Raw genomic sequence first — 23,279 nt, 5'->3', positions numbered from 1 at the left:
GGGACCAGGCTGGGTGAGGGAGGAACCTGTGAATATCCGAAGTGTATACCTTGTACAACTGATGAATATATGACTTCGTACAACAGGGAAACAATATGTAATCTACAACCTTACTGTGATCCGAACCGGAACATTGAGCCACGTCAATATAATGATCTGACTAAGAGACAGACCTGTAGGTGTAAAGACGGATTCCATTGTTCTAATTACGATTTCTGTATTGTATGCATTCCCCATTCTACATGCAAAGAAGGCTTATTCCCTATCTTCCTGGGTAATAACACTCACGATGTTCTGTGTGAGCCTACACCGGATCAACCAACTACTTTTAACCCGGGTGTTTTACTTGGCGCGTTTGCTGTCTTGGCTGTGGTCATGGTAGTAATTGTGATCTGCAGAAAGAAGGTTCGGATTCAATGTCCAGATGTAGTTCATATGCTACGAGGTCTTAATGATATTACGGCCAGGAACGAACAACCAGTCGCTGCTGTTGATGACAAGGAAGGGCTGTCACACCTGGGCTGTCCGAACTGAGAGACGCTAACCAACAGGGACCTCGTGTAATTCAGTGTATTTGTACTATACCAAGGAAGTATGCGTCATCACAGTCCTGGTCATAACCTTGACTTTGGGACTGAGGTTTGGACTCGTTATCGTGGTGGACTGGGGCCTGGCAGCCTACTGCGACGCTTCGGTTTCAGTCTACACTTTCCCCTTAGGTCATCTCTCACTCCCTTTTTCTCTCTCCCCTCTCCCTCCATTACCACACCCTCCCTCTCCCATTCCTCTCTCTCTTCATCTCTCACTCCCTTTTTCTCTCTCCCCTCTCCCTCCATTACCACACCCTCCCTCCCCCATTCCTCTCTCTCTTTACCTCTCTCTCTTCATCTCTCACTCCCTTTTTCTCTCTCCCCTCTCCCTCCATTACCACACCCTCCCTCCCCAACAGCCAAGACAACGCAGGAGTGGCTTCGGAAAGTCTCTGAATGTCCTTGAGTGGCCCAGCCAGAGACCAACCAAGTTCAATGTTAGCTAGCTAACATTAGGCTATAACTAGCAAGGAAAATCTGACAAAATTAGAAATGTGTATTATCTGAAAATGTGCAGAATCCTATTTCAGACACATCAGATGATATAGTGTCCCGTTAAGCAGAATAGGCATCTTCTAAAGTAAACAATCCCAGATCCCCTTTCTTGTAATCTAATCATTTTGACCTGTTGCACTGACATAATATGCTGGGTCCTTCAAAAAGTTGGCGCTCCCTTTATTCGGTACTAAAAACATTTACTTGGATCTAGTTCAATTTTGGACACAGTTCCACATAATGGAAACAGATTATTGTTTAAGATGTCGTTACCTTTAGTAATAATAGTTGGAAATAGTCAAAAAAACGTCTCTTATTCAATTATTCATACCTCTGCCTAAATGTCCCACTGTGTCCCTTAGAGCCTGTTTGAGTTCAGTGAGTACCACTCATTTTCACGAGTGGCTTATCTATTTGTCCACATGAAGCTTATATCTAACCCAAACACCAGATGGCAGCCTCTAATATAATCAGTCCCAAGGCTCAATAACCTAAAACGCAAAGCCAAATATACACTGGAGTTACTTACCAAGACAACATTTGAATGTTCCCGAGTGGCCTAGTTACAGTTTTGACGTAAATCGGCTTGAAAATCTATGGCAAGACATTAAAATGGCTGTCTAGCAATGATCAACAACCAACTTGGCAGAGCTTCAAGAATTTTTAAAAGAATAATGGGCAAATATTGTACAATCCAGGTTTGCAAAACTCCTATAGACTTACCCAGAAAGACTCACAGCTGTCATCTCTGGCAAAGGTGATTCTAACAAGTATTGACTCTGGGGGTTGAATACTTATCTAATCTATTTTCCATTAATAATAATAATACTTTTAATTTTTCTTCCACTTTGACATAAGAGAGTATTTTTTGTAGATCGTTGACAAAAAAAAGACAATTAAAGCCATTTAATCCTACTTTCTAACACAACAAAATGCGGAAATGGTCAAGGGGTGTGAATAATTTCTGAATGCACTGTTCATGTGACCACCACAAAGTTCGAACTTACTTTACTGACCATGTGGATACTGCCTATGAAACGAATAAATAATGACAAGACAGGCTAATGAGATAATTTAGTAGAAGCCTGAACTAGATAATTAGGCCTAGATCATTATCGTCATTAATAACCACACTGCAATTGAGCTCATTCAACTTAAAATGCGACCACATTCCATTTAGTAGCTTATCTTTTCTTCACCCTAGATCATTATCGTCATTAATAACCGCACTGCAATTGAGCTCATTCAACTTAAAATGCGACCACATTCCATTTAGTAGCTTAACTTTTCTTCCCCCTTGTACTGTATGCGTTGAATCGCACATCCAACTTGCTGTGCTGAGATGTCAATTTGGTTAAGATTGACAGTGGGTCAGTCATTTCAGGACATTAGGTTACTGTAATGCGTCATGTTGTAGGTAGATTCTGACTGTGTCCTCTAAGCACCCATAATACGTAGCCTAGCCTTTCGATTTTTTTTTATGTACAAAATAAAGATTCTTCACCAATACATTATTTGTCTCATAAGTGGTTTCCACTGGGCACACACTGGTTGAATCAACATGGAATAGACAGTGAATTGACATCTGTGCCAGTTGGTTGTACTTTCTGGTGTTTGAAAAAAAAACAATGTTTTTAAAAGAATGGCAAACAATATCAACACAAGCTAACCTTATCTGCAGTAAGCCGCTGTTCTTAATGTTTTGTTCTCTATGTCCTGCCCTCTATGTTATTTGAGTCTGTATTGGCTTCTAAAAATTCCTTCAAGGGAAAATACTATACATTGCAATCGAATTTAAATACTGTCTGTTAGTCAGTTTGTCCCTCGAATTAGAAACACTGCCCAATCTACTGCAGAGTAGACAACATTATATTCTCACATTCTATTCTATTCTATTCTATTCTATTCTATTGTGGTGTCAAACCTCATTATTAGCCTACATGTTTTGTAGCCATGATAGAACACTCAGGACAACACATACTTATATTTTAACAGGCATGCAGCTAGTATTCATAGTAATGGCCCTTTCTTACATGTTCTAATTAAATATTCATATGATAAACTATAATAATTAGGCATAATTCACATGCACACGCGCACAGACAATGTGGGAGATGTGTCAGGTAGCCTAGCGGTTAGGAGCATTGGGCCAGTAACCGAAAGGTCACTGGTTTGAATCCCCAAACTGACTAGGTGAAACATCTGTTGACATGGCCTTAAGCACAACCTGGTCTCAGAGGATTTTGGTTTATTCTGTACATAAATCCGAACACTCCATTGAGTATTCATTTGTGGATATCCATTTTGTATGATATGGAATGTTTTACAATTCGCACAATGTTTGCAAAACGTACAATATGTTTTCGAATTTGCTAAACATATGATTTGTTGCGCTAGGTGGCCAACGCTAGCATTAGCTAGCTGGCTAACATTAGCTAGGCATTAGGGTTAAGGTTAGGAGTTAGGTTAAAGGGCTAAGGTTAAGAGAAGGGTTAGCTAAAAGGGTTAGGATTAGGGTTAGCCAACATTATATGTAGTTGCAAAGTAGCAATAGAGTAGTGAGTAGTTGCTAACTAGCTAAAATTGTCCTTGATGAGATTCAAACACGCATTGTTTGCAACTTCTAGCAATCCAAAGGTTGCATATTAAAATCGTATTACAGACAATGTTCTCTAATTAGTAACTTTGCAACTACTTACTACTTTGCAACTTCTTAGCATTTTAGCTAACCCTTACCCTAACCCTTTTAGCTAACCCTTACCCTAACCCTTTTAGCAAACCCTAACCCTAACCCTTTTAGCTAACCCTTACCCTTTTAGCTAACCCTTACCCTAACCCTTTTAGCTAAACCTTACCCTAGCCCTTTTAGCTAACCCTTAACCTAACCCTTTTAGCTAACCTTTACCCTAACCCTTACCCTAACCCTTTTAGCTAACCCTTACCCTAACCCTTTTAGCTAACCCTAACCCTTTTAGCTAACCCTTACCCTAACCCTTTTAGCTAACCCTTACCCTAACCCTTTTAGCTAACCCTTACCCTAACCCTTTTAGCTAATCCTTACACCCTAACCCTTTTAGCTAACTAACTTTTAGCTAACCCTAACCCTTTTAGCTAACCCTTACCCTAACCCTTTTAGCTAACCCTAACCTTAACCTGTTGCTGTATGTTCACATTATATGCACACTCATCCACATTGACCAACCACCCTCCTTTCATTTTTGCCTTAAGTAACCTTCTGTCTTGTGTAACATATCATACTAATTTTAGCATCCTGGATTTACATGTAATACATCTAGTCTATGAGACCAGGCTTTTGAGCAAGGCCCTTAACCCCAATTGCTCCTTGTAAGTGTCTGCTAAATGACCCCCAAAAAATGGTGTTGTGTCTGGTCTGCCACTTGCATGACCCTCATGCAACACTGATTTATAACACATGGTGCCAGTAGAGAGATGTAACCTTGGTTTTAACTAAAGGCAGTTCATTATTGACTCAGCCAATACCTGTTCTTATGAGAACATCATCAAAACACACATCGTGTTATTTCACTTCACCAAAAATGTGTAGAGGCTATAAAAGATTCCATACAATTTGTGCTTGGGCCATAATAACACTCTACATCAGTTTCTGTTGATGTCAGACAATTATTATAGGTTAGGTTACTGTTCTTTACTTTGCTGTCCAGGTAATATATCTAGTCTAGGTGGTTGCATGCAGAAAAGTGGGCAAACAAAAACAACAGCACACTTGATGTGACACCACCCTAGTTTGACGTAAAAGAAAATACAGCTGTAGCTCTGTGCGCGTGCGCATAATTGCGGGACTTAGAGAGCAACTGAAGGCGTGCACTAACCTTGTTGAGACCATAATCGATACGAGGGTTCCTCTGGGGGGGAACTATTAGCCCATTGAAAATATTACGAGATGTCGCTTGCATAAATGTTATGGACTTGCGTTGGAACAAATTAAAACACATTATTGAACGGGTTGCAGCGGAGCCAACGATATCCTCTGTATACCAACAAAAACACCCAGGCGTGCCTTCTGTTTTTAAGGTGGATATGTTTTGCTAGCAGCTAGCTAGCTTACATTGGGGCATTGTGTCATTGTAAACACTGCGTCAGTTGTGTAAGCTAGCTAGCTACCAAAACAAAAAAAACATGGGACTCGCATATTGTTAAAAGGAGGCTGACTCCTTTCAATGCGTTACCTAAACATGAGAGAAGAAAGTCGTTATTTCTTATTAAGAAGACAGTTCATGACAATTGAAAGACGGGGGGAACTTTCCTGCTGCCCTAACTTCACGGAGGAGAAAGGGACTTCCGAGAGAGGAGATATGCGACCGTGCAACGCTTGTAATTTTACTTCAAAATAAAACCCCGAGGTTCTGGAGCGATGGAGACCGTGGGGAAATTCGAGTTCAGCAGGAAGGACTTGATAGGACACGGTGCATTTGCGGTGGTGTTCAAAGGCAGGAATAGAGAGGTGAGGGAACGATGTGGCAGTGTCATTGTGTCAATCTAGATTGTGTAAATGTAGCTATTATCCAAATGAAATAGTTGCGTCTGCATTGTTATCATTTTTATGTTGTCGTACGACCTTAATTTGGACATGGCAGCTGAAAGATTCAATCATCGGGTTTGAGGATGAAAAATATGAACAGCCATTTGCAGATGAAATATGAGTAATAATTTATTACAAGTGAATTATGAACCTAAATTACAATATTTGCCTTTCACAGTTTTGATGGGTGGGTGTGTTTGTGATGGGGATGGTCGAACATCTAGCCTATTATAATTCTATGTTGGGTGGGCTTTTGTCTATTTCAAAAGTCCAAACTTGACCATTGTTCACAATGGCATGTTGAGACATGTTTGTCCAACAACAACACGCTATGCTGAGGAGGGAGAATTCTGGTCCCATGGGGAAAAGGGAAAGCCAGGCAGGCCTACCTTATTCATTCCACTGTATGTTGTTACTAGTGATGGGGGGGAGATACAGTTACATATTGGGATATCATTTTTTGTATGATATTGTATCGTTTTGACTATATCGGCAGATTATTTTAGCGCCAGTTGGCTGCACCTGTACCAGTATTTTGTTTAATTCATAGCTTGTTCTCCATATTCTTTTTAATAAGGAAGCAATTTGTTTTAAGTCATTTTCTTATTTCCATGACTTATAAAAACGTGTTTTCGCATGGCTCTCTCCTGTCCCTCTACAGCAGAAATATGGAGCGCAATATGTTTGGAACATCAAATCGCAATAAAATCACAGTATCGAATCCCTGCCAATTCCCAACCCAAATTGTTACCAATGTTCCCTCAAAAAATATTCAGCACTGAGCAAATTTCAGGTCTGCTGAGCCAAACTTGAAAGTTGTGAAAATTCTGTGCAACTTCCAGTGTGCATTTACTGTGAACACTGAGGCTGTACCTACTTTAAGTTACAGTTTTAACAAGTGGCCAAGTAGACTACTGTGGCTATTTGATCAGAGTGGCCTACCATCAAAAACAATGGAGAAAATGCATTCAATAACAATTTAACATGGCAATAGCTGTTCTGTCATTCAGCCTACAGTAGCAGCCAATGTGTGGTGTTCAATGTAGTTCTACATTCCATGAGACTTTTTCATTCTCTCATTCACAACTTGACAAACACTTGATAATGTCTCAAATTCCCTGGCGGCATCCCCTTTGTGTGGCCTTAATGTCCCCTATAAAAATCCATGCCTTCTGCAGCCAGTGGCCGTTGTGACCTTGGGCTGAACATAATAATGATAATTCCCTGCTGCGCGCTCCAAAGCTCCTCTCACTCAAATGGCTCTCCTTCACGTGATTGGGTCTTTCTCACGGGCTACAAGTAAAAACTGACCCATCGGGGACGAGGCGCATATTAAAGATATTGGAAGAACTGTCCACATTTACTTTGTCAGCCAACAAGATGAGTAGACCTAACGAACAGCAAAAGCACTAGCCTATGTCAATCTACTATCCACCATAGTACAAACGTTTAGCTATTATATTCTGTGCGAAAAATAAATTCCAAACAGTCTGGGATAGTTACGGGATGGATCCCAAATGAATTCAACCACTAGCATCAACTTTCTGTGAGGCCGACACAGATTTCTTCACACTATGCAGAAATGCTCACATGGCAGCAGGCTATAAGTGCAAATGTTCCACAATGCGATTTCTGTACGTAATGCTTTAATTCTAAAGGTGCATTTTTATGGTGAAAATTATCTTCCCCAAACTTGAAACTCACACGCAGTGTATGTATGCCAGTTAGCCTCTACACCTGTTGTAAAGAGGATTAATGTGCTTAACTTTAAGAAGTTATTTGGCCACTTTAGTTGTGATGAAAACTTTATCAAACCATATAGGCCTATTGGCTTGACGACATGAGGATTGCGGCTATGATTAGAAAAGTAATGCTTTACTTGCATTACTACACACAATCTGGGCGTTATTCACAAGCTATAGGCTAATTTTGTCACCCATCGGACTATTCTTGATGTCTTTACATATACTAAATAATATACAGTACCGGTCAAAAGTTTGGACAACCCTACTCATTCAAGGGTTTTTATTTATTTTTGACCTTTTTCTACATTGTAGAATAATAGTGAAGACATCAAAACTATGAAATAACACATATGACAGCTTTGCACACTTGGCATTCTCTCAACCAGCTTCATGAGGTAGTCACCTGGAATGCATTTCAATTAACAGGTGTGCCTGAATATTGGCTTTGTTTGAATTGCATTGTTGTTTGGGCCATTAAACATATATATTTCAACATTTGAGGTTGGCAAAATGATCACACCTGTAATAGATCTGTTGTTGTATTACTTGTGAAGCACAGCTAAGTGAGAATACATTTAAATAATGTACTTTTTATTTTTATTTTACTGGGCTGATGGTGCCTGCATCTGGGGGCCCGCCTCTCAACATCCCTCCGCTCTCCCTTTGCTCCACTGACACTGACCAAAAAAGGACACTGTCTTCCAGCTGATGGACAAACTCGAGTCGCACCACATTATTTCTGCCTCATGCACAAATTATCTTTGTTACTCCTATGAACAGAGAAAGTGAAATATTCCACAATATTAAAAAAGACCCAAGCCGCTAATAATGATAACAACAATGCAAGCCTACAGATCCACTTTCCTACTCATTCATTACTGCTGCAGTGCTGGTTGTAGCGCTCAGTGGAAATAGGAAGAACGTGCATTTTATGGCTTATACAAGTGTTGAATAGCCTACAAAGTGTTGACAGTGCTGAGTAAGAACTTTAAATATGAACTTACTCATTAAAATGGCATCTCTTTGCTGCATTCGTTGACTGTCTTTCTTTTGCCATGGTTTTATACATTTTGAAATCTCACAGTATCAACTTTGCTGTAGCTTTCTTTTATGCCTGCTACGTTACCTCGGACACGGTAATCTGAGCCATCCGATTGGCCACCAGTAGACCTAATGGGGCACTTGATTTGCTCTCTGGACCCACCGGGAAGGCTGAGTTTGTACCCTCAGACACATGAAATGGTTAAAAATGGAAACAGTTCTCCTACCCTGCATGCAGGGCAGCTGAACCGATGGCACCTAAAGTCAACAGCCCGAGACCCAAAAATTTAAGTAGGAACACAAGTTTTTATTGTTCGTTTTTTTTTACAGAAATATTTGCAGATTGACTAGGAATGCCTTGGCTGATATTTCTGTGGGCTGTCCCAGGGAGCTGTGCCGCGCAGCTTAGAAGGAACATTGATTGTTACCATGTTTGTGGTCCAAACACTTAAGACACACCCTATCCCCTCAGCCCTCAATTAGGGGGACACTTCTTATGACGTACAGTGCCTTGCGAAAGTATTCGGCCCCCTTGAACTTTGCGACCTTTTGCCATATTTCAGGCTTCAAACATAAAGATATAAAACTGTATTTTTTTGTGAAGAATCAACAACAAGTGGGACACAATCATGAAGTGGAACGACATTTATTGCATATTTCAAACTTTTTTAACAAATCAAAAACTGAAAAATTGGGCGTGCAAAATTAAAAAAATTCTTTCTGCAATTTCCAAAAGATAACCAAACAAAGTAGCATAGTAGCAACATTTCTAACTTATTTGCATTCGTTTTTACTTAAACTTGTATGTTGACTTCTCCATCGATTTTGTTTTGAACTTTTCACTGACTTTTCTTAGCGGATGTGCAATCCTCTGCAAAAAAAAAGTCAAAATGAATGACATTTCTTGAGTTATCTTAGATTGATTCAGACTATTTTGAGGAAGTGTAATACTGGCTACGATGTCTCAAGAATGGCAAACAGTACCATTCCTGCGTTTTTCTCATTTTTCAAACAAAGGTCTTTGAAGGGAGGTATGTAAGTCATACTCATTCGGTTTGCCTAGCCACCAGCCGAACCAAAGCACGCATAAGGCTTTATAGTAGGCTACCTTTACACTTCCTTATGTTCCATGCTTTTTACCGATAAGCATTCATTAAACGGCATTACATGCACCCAGAAAACATTAGGAAAAATGTGTATTATAATCTTTCTTAATTATGTTTGTTTGTCTATAGAAACACGACTGGGAGGTGGCTGTGAAATGCATAAATAAGAAAAGCTTGGCAAAATCTCAGACCCTTTTGGGAAAAGAGATCAAGATACTTAAGGTAAGACAACCAGTTTTATTATCGCTAGTGTATACAGTAAAACTTTCAATTTGAATAGCTGTAAACTTTTCCATTTATTTTCCCCAGGAACTAAAACATGAGAACATTGTTGCATTACATGACTTTCAGGTATGTATTAAGCCAAATCCTTAAAGGTGCAATATGCTGAAATCGCTCCACCATATCATGGTTGCAAAAATTCTAATAGTTCGCCTAATTTCAGTTTGTGACAAGTATAGAGAATTATTGTACCATCTAAACTGCTGTGAAAGACATTGTCAATAACCAAAAATATTGTATTTTCAGCTGTTTGAAGCAGGTGTACAAAACCAAAACTTGAGAACTGGAGGCATAGAAATAGCGCACATAGAACATATCTACCCCTTCTTAGACTTGATGAGAATGACAGCGCTATAACTCAAATTTGAATGTCAATTTGGAAGCAACAACATGTCATTTTTTGGACAGCCTGACCAAATTCACACATGCGAGTTATAGATCTGTCATTCTCATTGAAACCAAGTCTGAAGTGGTAGATTTGTTCTATGTGTCTATTTATATGCTTCCTGGTTTAATTTTGGCTTCTTTTACTTTAATTGTATTACACCAGCTTCAAACAGCTGAAAATACAATATTGTGGGTTATTGAAAATATATTTCACAGCTGTTTATATGGTGCAATGATTCTCTACATTATACATTGCTTGTTTTGTCACATAAATTGAAGATAGGCTATCTATTCATTTTTTTGCAAGGGGGAGGGGTGAAATGCATATTTTGACCCACTTTTCTTTCATGTTATCTTTGTTGCATTACTTGCTGGTTGTTACACGAGTTTGTTGTTCTGTACTGAGCTTCTCTGTACAATTCATTTATCAATCATTATACGACAGGTGGCACTAATCCTGAATTGGTTAAAACCACATTCCAGCCGGGGTCTTATCTCGCATTCCAGCCGGGGTCTTATCTCCCATTCCAGCCGGGGTCTTATCTCCCATTCCAGCCGGGGTCTTATCTCACATTCCAGCCGGGGTCTTATCTCGCATTCCAGCCGGGGTCTTATCTCCCATTCCAGCCGGGGTCTTATCTCGCATTCCAGCCGGGGTCTTATCTCACATTCCAGCCGGGGTCTTATCTCGCATTCCAGCCGGGGTCTTATCTCACATTCCAGCCGGGGTCTTATCTCCCATTCCAGCCGGGGTCTTATCTCGCATTCCAGCCGGGGTCTTATCTCGCATTCCAGCCGGGGTCTTATCTCGCATTCCAGCCGGGGTCTTATCTCGCATTCCAGCCGGGGTCTTATCTCGCATTCCAGCCGGGGTCTTATCTCCCATTCCAGCCGGGGTCTTATCTCGCATTCCAGCCGGGGTCTTATCTCGCATTCCAGCCGGGGTCTTATCTCACATTCCAGCTGGGGTCTTATCTCACATTCCAGCTGGGGTCTTATCTCACATTCCAGCCGGGGTCTTATCTCACATTCCAGCCGGGGTCTTATCTCACATTCCAGCCGGGGTCTTATCTCACATTCCAGCCGGGGTCTTATCTCACATTCCAGACGGGGTCTTATCTCACATTCCAGCCGGGGTCTTATCTCGCATTCCAGCCGGGGTCTTATCTCCCATTCCAGCCGGGGTCTTATCTCGCATTCCAGCCGGGGTCTTATCTCACATTCCAGCCGGGGTCTTATCTCGCATTCCAGCCGGGGTCTTATCTCGCATTCCAGCCGGGCTCTTATCTCACATTCCAGCCGGGGTCTTATCTCGCATTCCAGACGGGGTCTTATCTCCCATTCCAGCCGGGGTCTTATCTCGCATTCCAGACGGGGTCTTATCTCCCATTCCAGCCGGGGTCTTATCTCGCATTCCAGCCGGGGTCTTATCTCCCATTCCAGCCGGGGTCTTATCTCGCATTCCAGCCGGGGTCTTATCTCACATTCCAGCCGGGGTCTTATCTCGCATTCCAGCCGGGGTCTTATCTCCCATTCCAGCCGGGGTCTTATCTCCCATTCCAGCCGGGGTCTTATCTCCCATTCCAGCCGGGGTCTTATCTCCCATTCCAGCCGGGGTCTTATCTCACATTCCAGCCGGGGTCTTATCTCACATTCCAGACGGGGTCTTATCTCGCATTCCAGCCGGGGTCTTATCTCGCATTCCAGCCGGGGTCTTATCTCCATTCCAGCCGGGGTCTTATCTCCCATTCCAGCCGGGGTCTTATCTCCCATTCCAGCCGGGGTCTTATCTCCCATTCCAGCCGGGGTCTTATCTCATTCCAGCCGGGGTCTTATCTCCCATTCCAGCCGGGGTCTTATCTCGCATTCCAGCCGGGGTCTTATCTCACATTCCAGCCGGGGTCTTATCTCACATTCCAGCCGGGGTCTTATCTCACATTCCAGACGGGGTCTTATCTCACATTCCAGCCGGGGTCTTATCTCACATTCCAGCCGGGGTCTTATCTCTCATTCCAGCCGGGGTCTTATCTCGCATTCCAGCCGGGGTCTTATCTCGCATTCCAGCCGGGGTCTTATCTCGCATTCCAGCCGGGGTCTTATCTCCCATTCCAGACGGGGTCTTATCTCGCATTCCAGCCGGGGTCTTATCTCACATTCCAGCCGGGGTCTTATCTCCCATTCCAGACGGGGTCTTATCTCCCATTCCAGCCGGGGTCTTATCTCACATTCCAGCCGGGGTCTTATCTCCCATTCCAGCCGGGGTCTTATCTCACATTCCAGCCGGGGTCTTATCTCACATTCCAGCCGGGGTCTTATCTCCCATTCCAGCCGGGGTCTTATCTCCCATTCCAGACGGGGTCTTATCTCCCATTCCAGACGGGGTCTTATCTCACATTCCAGCCGGGGTCTTATCTCGCATTCCAGCCGGGGTCTTATCTCGCATTCCAGCCGGGGTCTTATCTCACATTCCAGCCGGGGTCTTATCTCACATTCCAGCCGGGGTCTTATCTCGCATTCCAGCCGGTGTCTTATCTCGCATTCCAGCCGGGGTCTTATCTCCCATTCCAGCCGGGGTCTTATCTCGCATTCCAGCCGGGGTCTTATCCCGCATTCCAGCCGGGGTCTTATCTCGCATTCCAGCCGGGGTCTTATCTCACATTCTAGCCGGGGTCTTATCTCGCATTCCAGCCGGTGTCTTATCTCGCATTCCAGCCGGGGTCTTATCTCCCATTCCAGCCGGGGTCTTATCTCGCATTCCAGCCGGGGTCTTATCTCACATTCTAGCCGGGGTCTTATCCCGCATTCCAGCCGGTGTCTTATCTCGCATTCCAGCCGGGGTCTTATCTCCCATTCCAGCCGGGGTCTTATCTCACATTCCAGACGGGGTCTTATCTCGCATTCCAGCCGGTGTCTTATCTCGCATTCCAGCCGGGGTCTTATCTCCCATTCCAGCCGGGGTCTTATCTCCCATTCCAGCCGGGGTCTTATCTCCCATTCCAGCCGGGGTCTTATCTCCCATTCCAGCCGGGGTCTTATCTCACATTCCAGACGGGGTCTTATCTCGCATTCCAGCCGGTGTCTTATCTCGCATTCCAGCCGGGGTCTTATCTCCCATTCCAGCCGGGGTCTTATCTCACATTCCAGACGGGGTCTTATCTCACAGTTCTTTTAGACTAACAGTTAATTTTCAACAGTGGATGTTTCTATAAACCTTGTTGTCTGTCTCTCCGACATTTGCAACATTGTTTCAATATTTAAATTCGATCTCCAGCTGTTCCCGTAGTAATGAACTTGTCGGGATGAGGCAGGCAGCGTTTCCCAGCCAGTCGAAATCATGAATCAGCTGGCATAGCTTTTCCCACATTTTGATAGGTTACAGCCTTATTAAAAAATGTATTGAATTGTTTTGTTTTTTTCTCATAAATCTACACACACTACTCCATAATGACAAGGCAAAAACAAGTTTTTAGAAATGTTTAATTGATTAAAAATAAAACATAAATATCACATTTGCATAAGTATTCAGACCCTTTACTCAGTACTTTGTTGAAGCACCTTTGGCAGTGATTACAGCCTCGAGTCTTCTTGATAGGACGCTACAAGCTTTGCACATCTGTATTTGGGGAGTTTCTCCCATTCTTCTCTGCAGATCCTCTCAAGCTATGTTAGGTTGGATGGGGAGTTTTGCTCACAGCTATTTTCAGGTCTCCATAGAGGTTAGATCGGGTTCAAGTCCGGGCTCTGGCTGTGCCACTCAAGGACATTGACTTGTCCCAAAGCCACTCCTGCGATGTCTTGGCTGTGTGGTTAGGGTCATTGTCCTGTTGGAAGGTGATCCCCCAGTCTGAGGTCCTGAGCGCTCTGGAGCAGGTTTTCATCAAGGATATCTCTGTACTTTGCTCCGTTCATCTTTCCCTCGATCCTGACTAGTGTCCCAGTGAAAAACATCCCCACAGCATGCTGCCTCCACCATGCCTCACCCAAGAGATGGTTTTGGCCATGTGATGAGCAGTGCCTGGTTTCCTCTAGATGTGACACATGCATTGCTTGCTTGCTGTTTGGGGTTTTAGGCTGGGTTTCTGTACAGCACTTTGTGACATCAGCTGATATAAGAAGGGCTTTATAATTTGGCAATAAGGCCAATGTGTTCAATCTTGGTTTCATCAGACCAGATAATCTTGTTTCTCATTGTCTGAGAGTCATTTAGGTTAGTTTTGGCAAACTCCAAGCGGGCTGTCATGTGCCTTTTACTGAGGAGTGGCTTCCGTCTGGCCACTCTACCATAAAGGCCTGATTGGTGGAGTGCTATAGAGATGGTTGTCCTTCTGGAAGGTTCTCCCATCTCCACAGAGGAACTCTGGAGCTCTGTCAGAATGACCATTGGGTTCTTGATCTCAGTCCGCGGTGAGTAATCGCTTTTCTGATGTCCAGAAGTTATTTTCGGTCATAAGAGATGCTGGGTAGCTCGGTACTAAGCTAAAGCTAGCTAGGTACCAAGCTAAAGCTAGCTTGGCACCAGGCTAAAGCTAGCTAGGTACCGAGCTAAAGCTAGTTACCCCAGAAGTTGCAGTTGAACAAATGATGCTTTATTACCAACGCGGTATTGTAAACACATCGTTCGTGGCCGGTGTTTGCTTGTTTGCAGACTTTTTTGTACAGCTTTGACAGTGCTACTGTATCTTTTTTGACACGCAAAGACCCAAACAATGTTCCATTGTATGTATGTCGTGAAGCTCATGGCAGTGACACTATTACTGTGGGCAAATCTGAAAAATAGCGCACTTGGTGGTGTGTACCGGTGCTCGATCAGTCGGCGAAAGACAACATCACCCACGACAGAGAACGATTGATCGTCAAGGGAAATTAATTCCATTATCTTGGCTTTAATGGATTTCACCTTTGAGTTGTGTCGCTGAAATTTTCTTACCCTTTCAAACGACTGCTCGACTTGTTGACTGCTTGATCCACACAGCAGACGTGGAAGGCTGGAATGCTGTGTTGCACGTGTAGCGCAAACGTTTACGTGGCGTCGTTACGTCGGGTACCTACGTTACATAGGTATGCCATCGGTTTTTAACATCCGCGTTAAACTAGACGTCGGGCCGATACCGATGTATGACTGTGACAGTGAGTAGGTCTGGAGACATGTTGGACAAAACCCACTGAGTCGATGATGGCTCCGAAACCCTTTTGGAGTGGGTCTGTGGACTTTTCCATGTGAATATTAAAGTCACCAAAGATTAGAATATTATCTGCTATGACTACAAGGTCCGATAGGAATTCAGGGAACTCAGTGAGGAACGCTGTATATGGCCCAGGAGGCCTGTAAACAGTAGCTGTGAAAAGTGATTGAGTAATGTGTGTGGACTGATGAGAACATTGTTTTTGTTTAATCCATTTTAGAATAAGGCTGTAATGTAACAACATTTGGAAAAATTGAAGGGGTCTGAATACTTTCCAAATGAACTGTATTTGAAAAAATGAATTGGTCAAAAGACAGACGACTTTCAATTTACCAATATTTTTTCCCGCCAGACAGAGTTCTCACACGCAAGGGTACGAACTAGGCTAGGGTAACAGTGTTGTGCGACGGGAAGCTAACCAAAGTCATGAGGCCTACTTTGTGGGCAAACAGAGTGATACCTATTTGGGAGGGTCCAATTAGAGGGGTAGTGTATTGTCCTACTCTACACTCCTGTTGATGAGCTCTGTCAATCACTGAAGTGTTAATATGTCCTGTTATCTTGTGTACAGTATCTCAGCCCCTGCAGGATTTTAGAGCAGGTCAGTTTTATCACCTCCCTGGCTCCCTGGCTGGCATGTAGGCCTACACTTTTCTCGGCACGTAGCATTGGGGAGGAGCGCTGCATGATTTTACACAGCTGACACTGTTCGTGCTCTGTTATAGGCTGGTTGTCATAAACAGGAGATGTTACCAGGTCAGTAAGCCAAAACCACCTCGGGTAGACAAGTATGTCTGGCCCTGCCTGCCTGGCAAAGCACAATGGAAACCAGACGGCTGGCTTGCTGGCTGGCTGCAATCATCAGCATGGCCAAAAAGACAACTTCAGAAGCGCTGACTCTGCAGTAGTTAACTCTAGGATGAGCCATTACTCAGCTCTGATTGGCTGTTGAAAGAGACCTAGAGAGGGAGAAAGAGCAGAGTCATCTGTTGCTATTTGATAAGAGGGCGTTTAAGTGGGCTGCACTGTCTTGTTTTTGTAAGGCCTGTGCTATGGCTGACATGCTGTTGGTAAAAATGAGAGAGACACAATGGTTGTTTGGGCTCAGTAATGCCCATTTTGTTTTCAGTGGCAAAAAGCAGCCAAGCTTCTGAGGTTGGCACAATATGGCGTGTGACTCTTATGACTCTGTTTGTTTATGCTCTCTCGAAGAGCATTCGTTGTGGTTTCAGACAACAGACTTGTACCCTCTCTTTAGCAGTGAACCTCCCTGGTGATCCAATATGTTGCCTTTGTCAGCCAAGTCGAGCTGTCCCCCCCCCCCACCCCCTCCACAAAATCCAATTAGTTGTAATGCAGACTCAGCCTGATGTGCCAACTTGTAGCTATGGGCAACGACTGGCCTATTAGTTCTGAAAGTGTCATTTTCCTGTTTGTCATGCACCCCCCCCCCCCCCCATCTCGTTTGCTCTTGATATGGCTCTGTGGCCTAATCCTTGCGATGAGCTCAGTTCTATTGTTGTTCTATTGTTGTAGAGAACCCTGATATTGATCCTCTTTACATTTAGCTGAGTGAGTGTGAAGACTCAGACAATCTCTTTAGCTTTAGCATAGTTCACACTTCAGCCGGCACAGCGGGGAGGTTTTGAGGCCTCTAGACCACTCCTGTTCAGCGCTAACCTCCGTGACTTCCGAGCAGACATGGCCCATACCTTAACCCTGTTGACTCAGCATGGATGACCCAGAGATTTAGGCGAGTAGCGACGTGCCATTAATTCTTTACCTCCGGGTTGAGCTCAAACCTCTTACGGTCAGTAGTCATTATAGTGATTTCAGATAAGATGGGAACATAAAGTCCCGGTGAGGTAGACTTATATTTGACCAACATCAACTTCTAACTGAACATATCTTTCTCCTGAAGTGTCCCTGTTCACAGTAGTCATCACTATTCATTTTCCTACTTCAGGGATACGGTAACCATCTAGTTATGTCACCGAGCACAAGTATGTATGTGCCTTCAACACCTCCTGCTCTATAACACACAGTCACAACATTCCTATTGTAAGTGTTGACATGCTAAAACCCCAGACACCTGTATTGTTGTTTTTCTCTTGTCGTCTACCCTGACTTGTTTCTCTCTCTCTAGGAAACGGCCAGTTCTGTATACCTGGTCATGGAGGTAAGCTACTGGTGTCATTTCTGTCTTTGGCGCTTGTTTTGGTGTCAGGTTCAACACATACACTCCTGCTCTAACTCAGTGGTTCTCATCCCGGTGGCCGCAAGGAGGTTTTGATAGAGGTCGCAAGTGTGAAGCTGAATGGGGAAAAATACTTATTTTTTTCTATATATATTTTAATAGGCTACATATACCTTTTTTATATTTATGTCTTTGCCTATTCTATTTGGTTACTAACATAGGCCTATGGTATTGCACCAAATTCTTGTCTCAAAGACATACCGTGCTTCAGAACCAAAATGTTGTGTGTCTTGACTGTTGACCAATGACCAGTCATCAGCATTGGCGTGCAAAGGCACTTATGCAGATTAGTGACCAGAAAGCACTTGTTTTATTTTCTCCGGTTTTGTCTGGCAAAAACAGAGTAGGCCTATACTTATATTCTCCATATAAAATACAGTTTAGCAATCTGCTACGGATGCATCTTTACCAGAACAATAGGCTACCTGGTGATTTCATTGATTATTTTCATATTTCAGATAGGCCTTGTTTGGGAGGCTACTGGCTATATACAGTGTATTTGGAAAGTATTCAGACCTCTTGACTTTTTCCACATTTTGTTATGTTACAGCCTTATCCTAAAATGTATTAAATTGTATTTTTCCCTCATCAATCTACACACAATACCCCATAATGACAAAGCGAAAACAGGTTTTTAGACATTTTTGAAAATGTATTAAAAAAACTTAAATATAGCTTTACTCAGTACTTTGTTGAAGCACATTTGGCAGCAATCACGGCCTCAAGTCTTCTAGGGTATGAAGCTACAAGCTTGGCACCTCTGTATTTGGGGAGTTTCTCTCACTCTTCTCTGCAGATCCGCTCAAGCTCTGTCAGGTTGGATGGGGAGCGTCGCTGCACAGCTATTTTCAGGTCTTTCCAGAGATGTTTGATTGGTTTCAAGTCCAGACTCTGGCTGGACCACTCAAGGACATTCAGAAACTTGTCCCGAAGCCACTCCTGCGATGTCTTGGCTGTGTGGTTAGGATCATTGTCCTGTTGGAAGATGAACCTTCGCCCCAGTTTGAGGTCCTGAGCGCGATGGAGCAGGTTTTCATAACGGATCTCTCTGTACTTTGCTCCGTTCATCTTTCCCTCAATCCTGACTAGTCTTCCAGTCCCTGCCGCTGAAGAACATCCCCACAGCATGATGCTGCCACCACCATGCTTCACCGTAGGGTTGGTGCTGGGTTTCCTCCAGACGAGACGCTGCCACCACCATGCTTCACCGTAGGGATGGTGCCGGGTTTCCTCCAGAAGTGATGCTTGGCATTCAGCCCAAAGAAATCAATCTTGGTTTCATCAGACCAGAGAATCTTGTTTCTCATGGTCTGAGAGTCCTTTAAGTGCATATTTGGCAAACTACAAGTGGGCTTTCATGGGACTTTTACTGAGGAGTGGCTTCTGTCTTTTTTACAAATATTTTTAGGCAAGTCAGTTAAGAACAAATTCTTATTTACAATGACGGCCTACCCCGGCCAAACCTGGATGACGCTGAGCCTGTTGTGCACCACCCTAAGGGAATCCCAATCACGCCTGGATTTGTCACTCTACCATAAAGGCCTGATTGGTGGAGTGCTACAGAGATGGTTGTCCATCTTAAAGGTTCTACAGAAGAACTGTGGAGCTCTGTCAGAGTGACCATCGCGTTCTGGGTCACATCCCTGACCAAGTCCCTTCTCTCCCGATTGCTCAGTTTGGCCTGGCGGCCAGCTCTAGGAAGAGTCTTGGTGGTTCCAAACTTCTTCCATTTAAGAATGATGGGGGCCACTGTGTTCTTGGGGACCTTCAATGCTGCAGATGTTTTTTGGTATCTTTGCCCATATCTGTGTCTCGACACAATCCTGTCTCGTAGCTCTTCGGTCAATTCCTTAGACCTCATGGCTTGGTTTTTGCTCTGACTTGTGCTGTCAACTATGGGACCTACAGTTGAAGTCGGAAGTTTACATACACTTTAAAACTCGTTTTTAAACCACTCTGAAAATGTCTTGTTAACAAACTGTAGTTTTGGCAAGTCAGTTAGGACATCTACTTTGTGTAAGACACAAGTCATTTTTCCAACAATTGTTTACATACGGATTATTTCCCTTATAATTCACTGTTACACTAAATTGACTGTGCCTTTAAACAGCTTAGAAAATTCCAGAAAGGGATGTCATGGCTTTAGAAGCTTCTGGTGGGCTAATTGACATCATTTGAGTCAATTGGGGGTGTATGTTATGTCATTATGTTTGGAGGAAAAAGGGGGATGCTTGCAAGCCGAAGAACACCATCCCAACGGTGAAGCACGGGGGTGGCAGCATCATGTTGTTGGGGTGCTTTGCTGCAGGAGGGACTGGTGCACTTCACAAAATATATGTATTTTCTTTACCTTTATTTAACTATGCAAGTCAGTTAAGAACAAATTCTTACTTTCAATGACGGCCTAGGAACAGTGGGTTAACTGCCTTGTTCAGGGGCAGAATGACAGATTTGTACCTTGTCAGCTCGTGGGTTTGAACTTGGAACCTTCCGGTTAGTCCAACGCTCTAACCACTAGGCTACCCTGCTGCCCCAGATTGCATCATGAGGCAGGAAATTCTGTGGATATATTGAAGCAACATCTCAGGAAGTTAAAGCTTGGTTGCAAATGGGTCTTCCAAATGGACAATGACCCCAAGCATACTTCCAACGTTGTGGCAAAATGGCTTAAGGACAACAAAGTCAAGGTATTGGAGTGGCCATCACAAAGCCCTGGCCTCAATCCCATAGAAAGTTTGTGGGCAGAACTGAAAAAGCGTGAGCGAGCAGGGAGGCCGACAAACCTGCCTGTTACACCAGTTCTGTCAGGAGGAATGGGTGAAAATTCACCCAACTTATTGTGGGAAGCTTGTGGAAGGCTACCTGTAACGTTTGACCCAAGTTAAACAATTTAAAGGCAATGCTACCAAATACTAATTGAGTGTATGTAAACTTCTGACCCACTGGAATGTGATGAAGGAAATAAAAGCTGAAATAAATAAATTTCTCTACTATTATTCTGACATTTCACATTCTTAAATTTTACTCGGATTAAATGTCAGGAATGGTGAAAAACTGGGTTTAAATGTGTTTGGCTTAGGTGTATATAATCTTCTGACTTCAACTGTATATAGACCGGTGTGTGCCTTTCCAAATCATGTCCAATCAATTGAATTTACCGCAGGTAGACTCCAAGTTGTAGAAACATCTCAAGGATGATCAATGGAAACAGTATGCACCTGAGCTCAATTTCGAGTTTCATAGCAACGGGGCTGAATATTAATGTAAATAAGGTATTTCAGTTTTTCATTTGAAATAAATTTTCAAAAACGTCTATACACCTGTTTTCGCTTTGTCATTATGCGGTGTTGTGTGTAGATTGATGAGTAATTATTTTTTATTTTAATCAATTTTAGAATGAGGCTGTAACGTAACAAAATGTGGGACAAGGAAAGGGGTCTGGATACTTTCCGAATGCACTGTATGTCTCCTAATGTCATAATTGTTTTTATCTCCCTCTCTCTCTAGTACTGCAATGGTGGGGACCTGGCGGACTATCTGCACTGTAAGTGGACTGTGTCTGAGCTAATGTTGCTATTTTGTAGAAAGCCCTTGTTGAGACTAGCCAGATGGCCACAGCTAGATAAATACCTAGTAAAATGAAGAAGAAACTTTGGATTCATTCTCCATAATCCCATACTCCCAGTGCCAGCCCATTGCCAAATGTTTAAATAACTAGCCAATGTTAGCATATTCACTTGCTACCACAACATTATGTGCTAGCTAGCTAGCAAATTTGTTTACTTCCCTGTTTCTGAGTATTTTTCCTTTGCCAAGATAATCCATCCACCTGACAGGTGTGGCATATCAAGAAGCTGATTGAACAGCATGATCATTACTCAGGTGCACCTTGTGCTGGGGGGGATGAAAGGACATTCTAAAATATGCAGTTTTGTCACACAACACAATGCCACAGCTATCTCAGGTTGCCCAGTAATCTGAAATCAATAGATTAGGGCATAAATTAATTAATTTAAACTGACTGATTTCCTTATATGAACTGTAACTCGGTAAAATCATTGAAATTGTCCCATGTTGCGTTGAAATTGTCGCAATACGGGAGCCCTAAGGCACTGCATCTCAGTGCCTGGTTCGAATCCAGGCTGTATCACATCCGGCCGGGATTGGGAGTCCTATAGGGCGGCGCACAATTTGCCCAGCGTCATCCGGGTTTCGCCGGGGTAGCTTCAGCTTGGAGAAAGTATGTGTGTTTTGTGCATTGCGTCTGTGCACTTAGCAAGCTACCATCACATAGCCGACATTGCATATGAAGTGCGACTGGCTCATGACATAGAAATGCCCTCATTTTTTTCCCCTTATTGTTGTCACTCCTGTTGGCTCCCTCACCTGGGGGGGGGTTGGTGTTCTCTGATTGGCGCAAAATCTATTTTTTTTTTACCCCCACTGATAAGCATTGCAGAATCTGCAGGTTTGTCGCTACAACCGGGTCGGCACGCAGCATGGACCAATTAGAAGGAACCAAGAGAAGGAACGGAGGACGTTCTATGCTTTATGCTTAAATGCCCAAAATATATCATGACAACTCTACATATCACTACAGGGACCCTAAGTACCTTAAACAAAGCATTGTTACATAATGTTTTGCAGTATGAAGGACCTCCATTATGTTTTATCATTGATAAACAGTTCAATATAAAATTAAAAATATGCCACTGTAATTCAAGGAAAACCCTCCCATTAGAATTGCTAGTTAGACATTCCTTAATTTGGGCCTCTGTGGCACATAGTGGGGCAAACTCAATGGGGGAAGGTTTCAGAGCGCACCATGACTGGAGCTGGTGTGGTTAAAGCCTCGGTCAATTGAAAGTCACCTAAAGCATTGAGGCAAACTATCAGAATAAGGGTATGTTAGCAAAGCGAAAATGAAAGCCAGGGTAATGTAACATTGGATAATGAGGGTGTGGGCTGAACCAACCAGGTCCTGAATTTAGCACAGTTTAGGCCTCGTCTCCCTGGGCTGCTTATTTATTTAGACTACAGTCCCAGGCTTCAGGGAAGCTGTGTTTTCATAGGTTGCCGTGGAACAGGAACAAGTCTGATGTTTCTGTTAGTTTGTTATATTTTCCTTTACCGACTGTCTTGTCCTCCCCTCCACCCCTGTTTCTCCCCTAGCCAAGGGCACCCTGAGTGAGGACACCATCCGGGTGTTTCTGCAGCAGATAGCTGGAGCCATGAGGGTGCTGCAGGTCAAGGCTATCATCCACCGAGACCTCAAACCCCAGAACATCCTGCTCTCCTACCACACAGGACGCAAGTCCCACTCCACCAACACCTGCATCAAGATAGGTGTGTGTGTGCGCGCAGTGCATTCGGAAAGTATTCAGACCCCTTGACTTTTTCCACATTTTGTTACGTTACAGCCTTATTCTAAAATTGATTACATTTTAAAATCAATCTATCAATCACACAATGACAGAGCAAAAACTGTTTTTAGAATTTCTTGCAAATGTATTAAAAAATAAAATAAATAAATAAAACAAATACCTTATTTACATAAGTATTCAGACCCTTTTCTGAGACTCGCAATTGAGCTCCGGTGCATCCTGTTTCCATTGATTGTCATTGATGTTTT

General features: G+C 43.2%; 1 protein-coding gene across 1 annotated transcript in view; it reads left to right on the top strand.

The window, feature by feature from the left end:
- Window positions 1–4,895: 4,895 nt before the first annotated feature.
- Window positions 4,896–23,279, top strand: part of LOC135544691 (serine/threonine-protein kinase ULK1-like) — a 45,927-nt gene continuing 27,543 nt past the window's right edge. Inside the window, 6 exon segments of the mRNA XM_064972497.1 lie at window positions 4,896–5,568; window positions 9,668–9,760; window positions 9,848–9,889; window positions 17,537–17,569; window positions 21,155–21,191; window positions 22,820–22,993. Coding sequence (XP_064828569.1) covers window positions 5,479–5,568; window positions 9,668–9,760; window positions 9,848–9,889; window positions 17,537–17,569; window positions 21,155–21,191; window positions 22,820–22,993 — 469 coding nt within the window. The 5' untranslated portion in view covers window positions 4,896–5,478.

The sequence above is a fragment of the Oncorhynchus masou genome, chromosome 8 (genome assembly GCF_036934945.1).
Source record: "Oncorhynchus masou masou isolate Uvic2021 chromosome 8, UVic_Omas_1.1, whole genome shotgun sequence".
NCBI classification, from domain to species: domain Eukaryota; kingdom Metazoa; phylum Chordata; class Actinopteri; order Salmoniformes; family Salmonidae; genus Oncorhynchus; species Oncorhynchus masou.
Note: the sequence above shows the minus strand (reverse complement) of the source record. Positions and strands in the feature narration are given on the sequence as shown.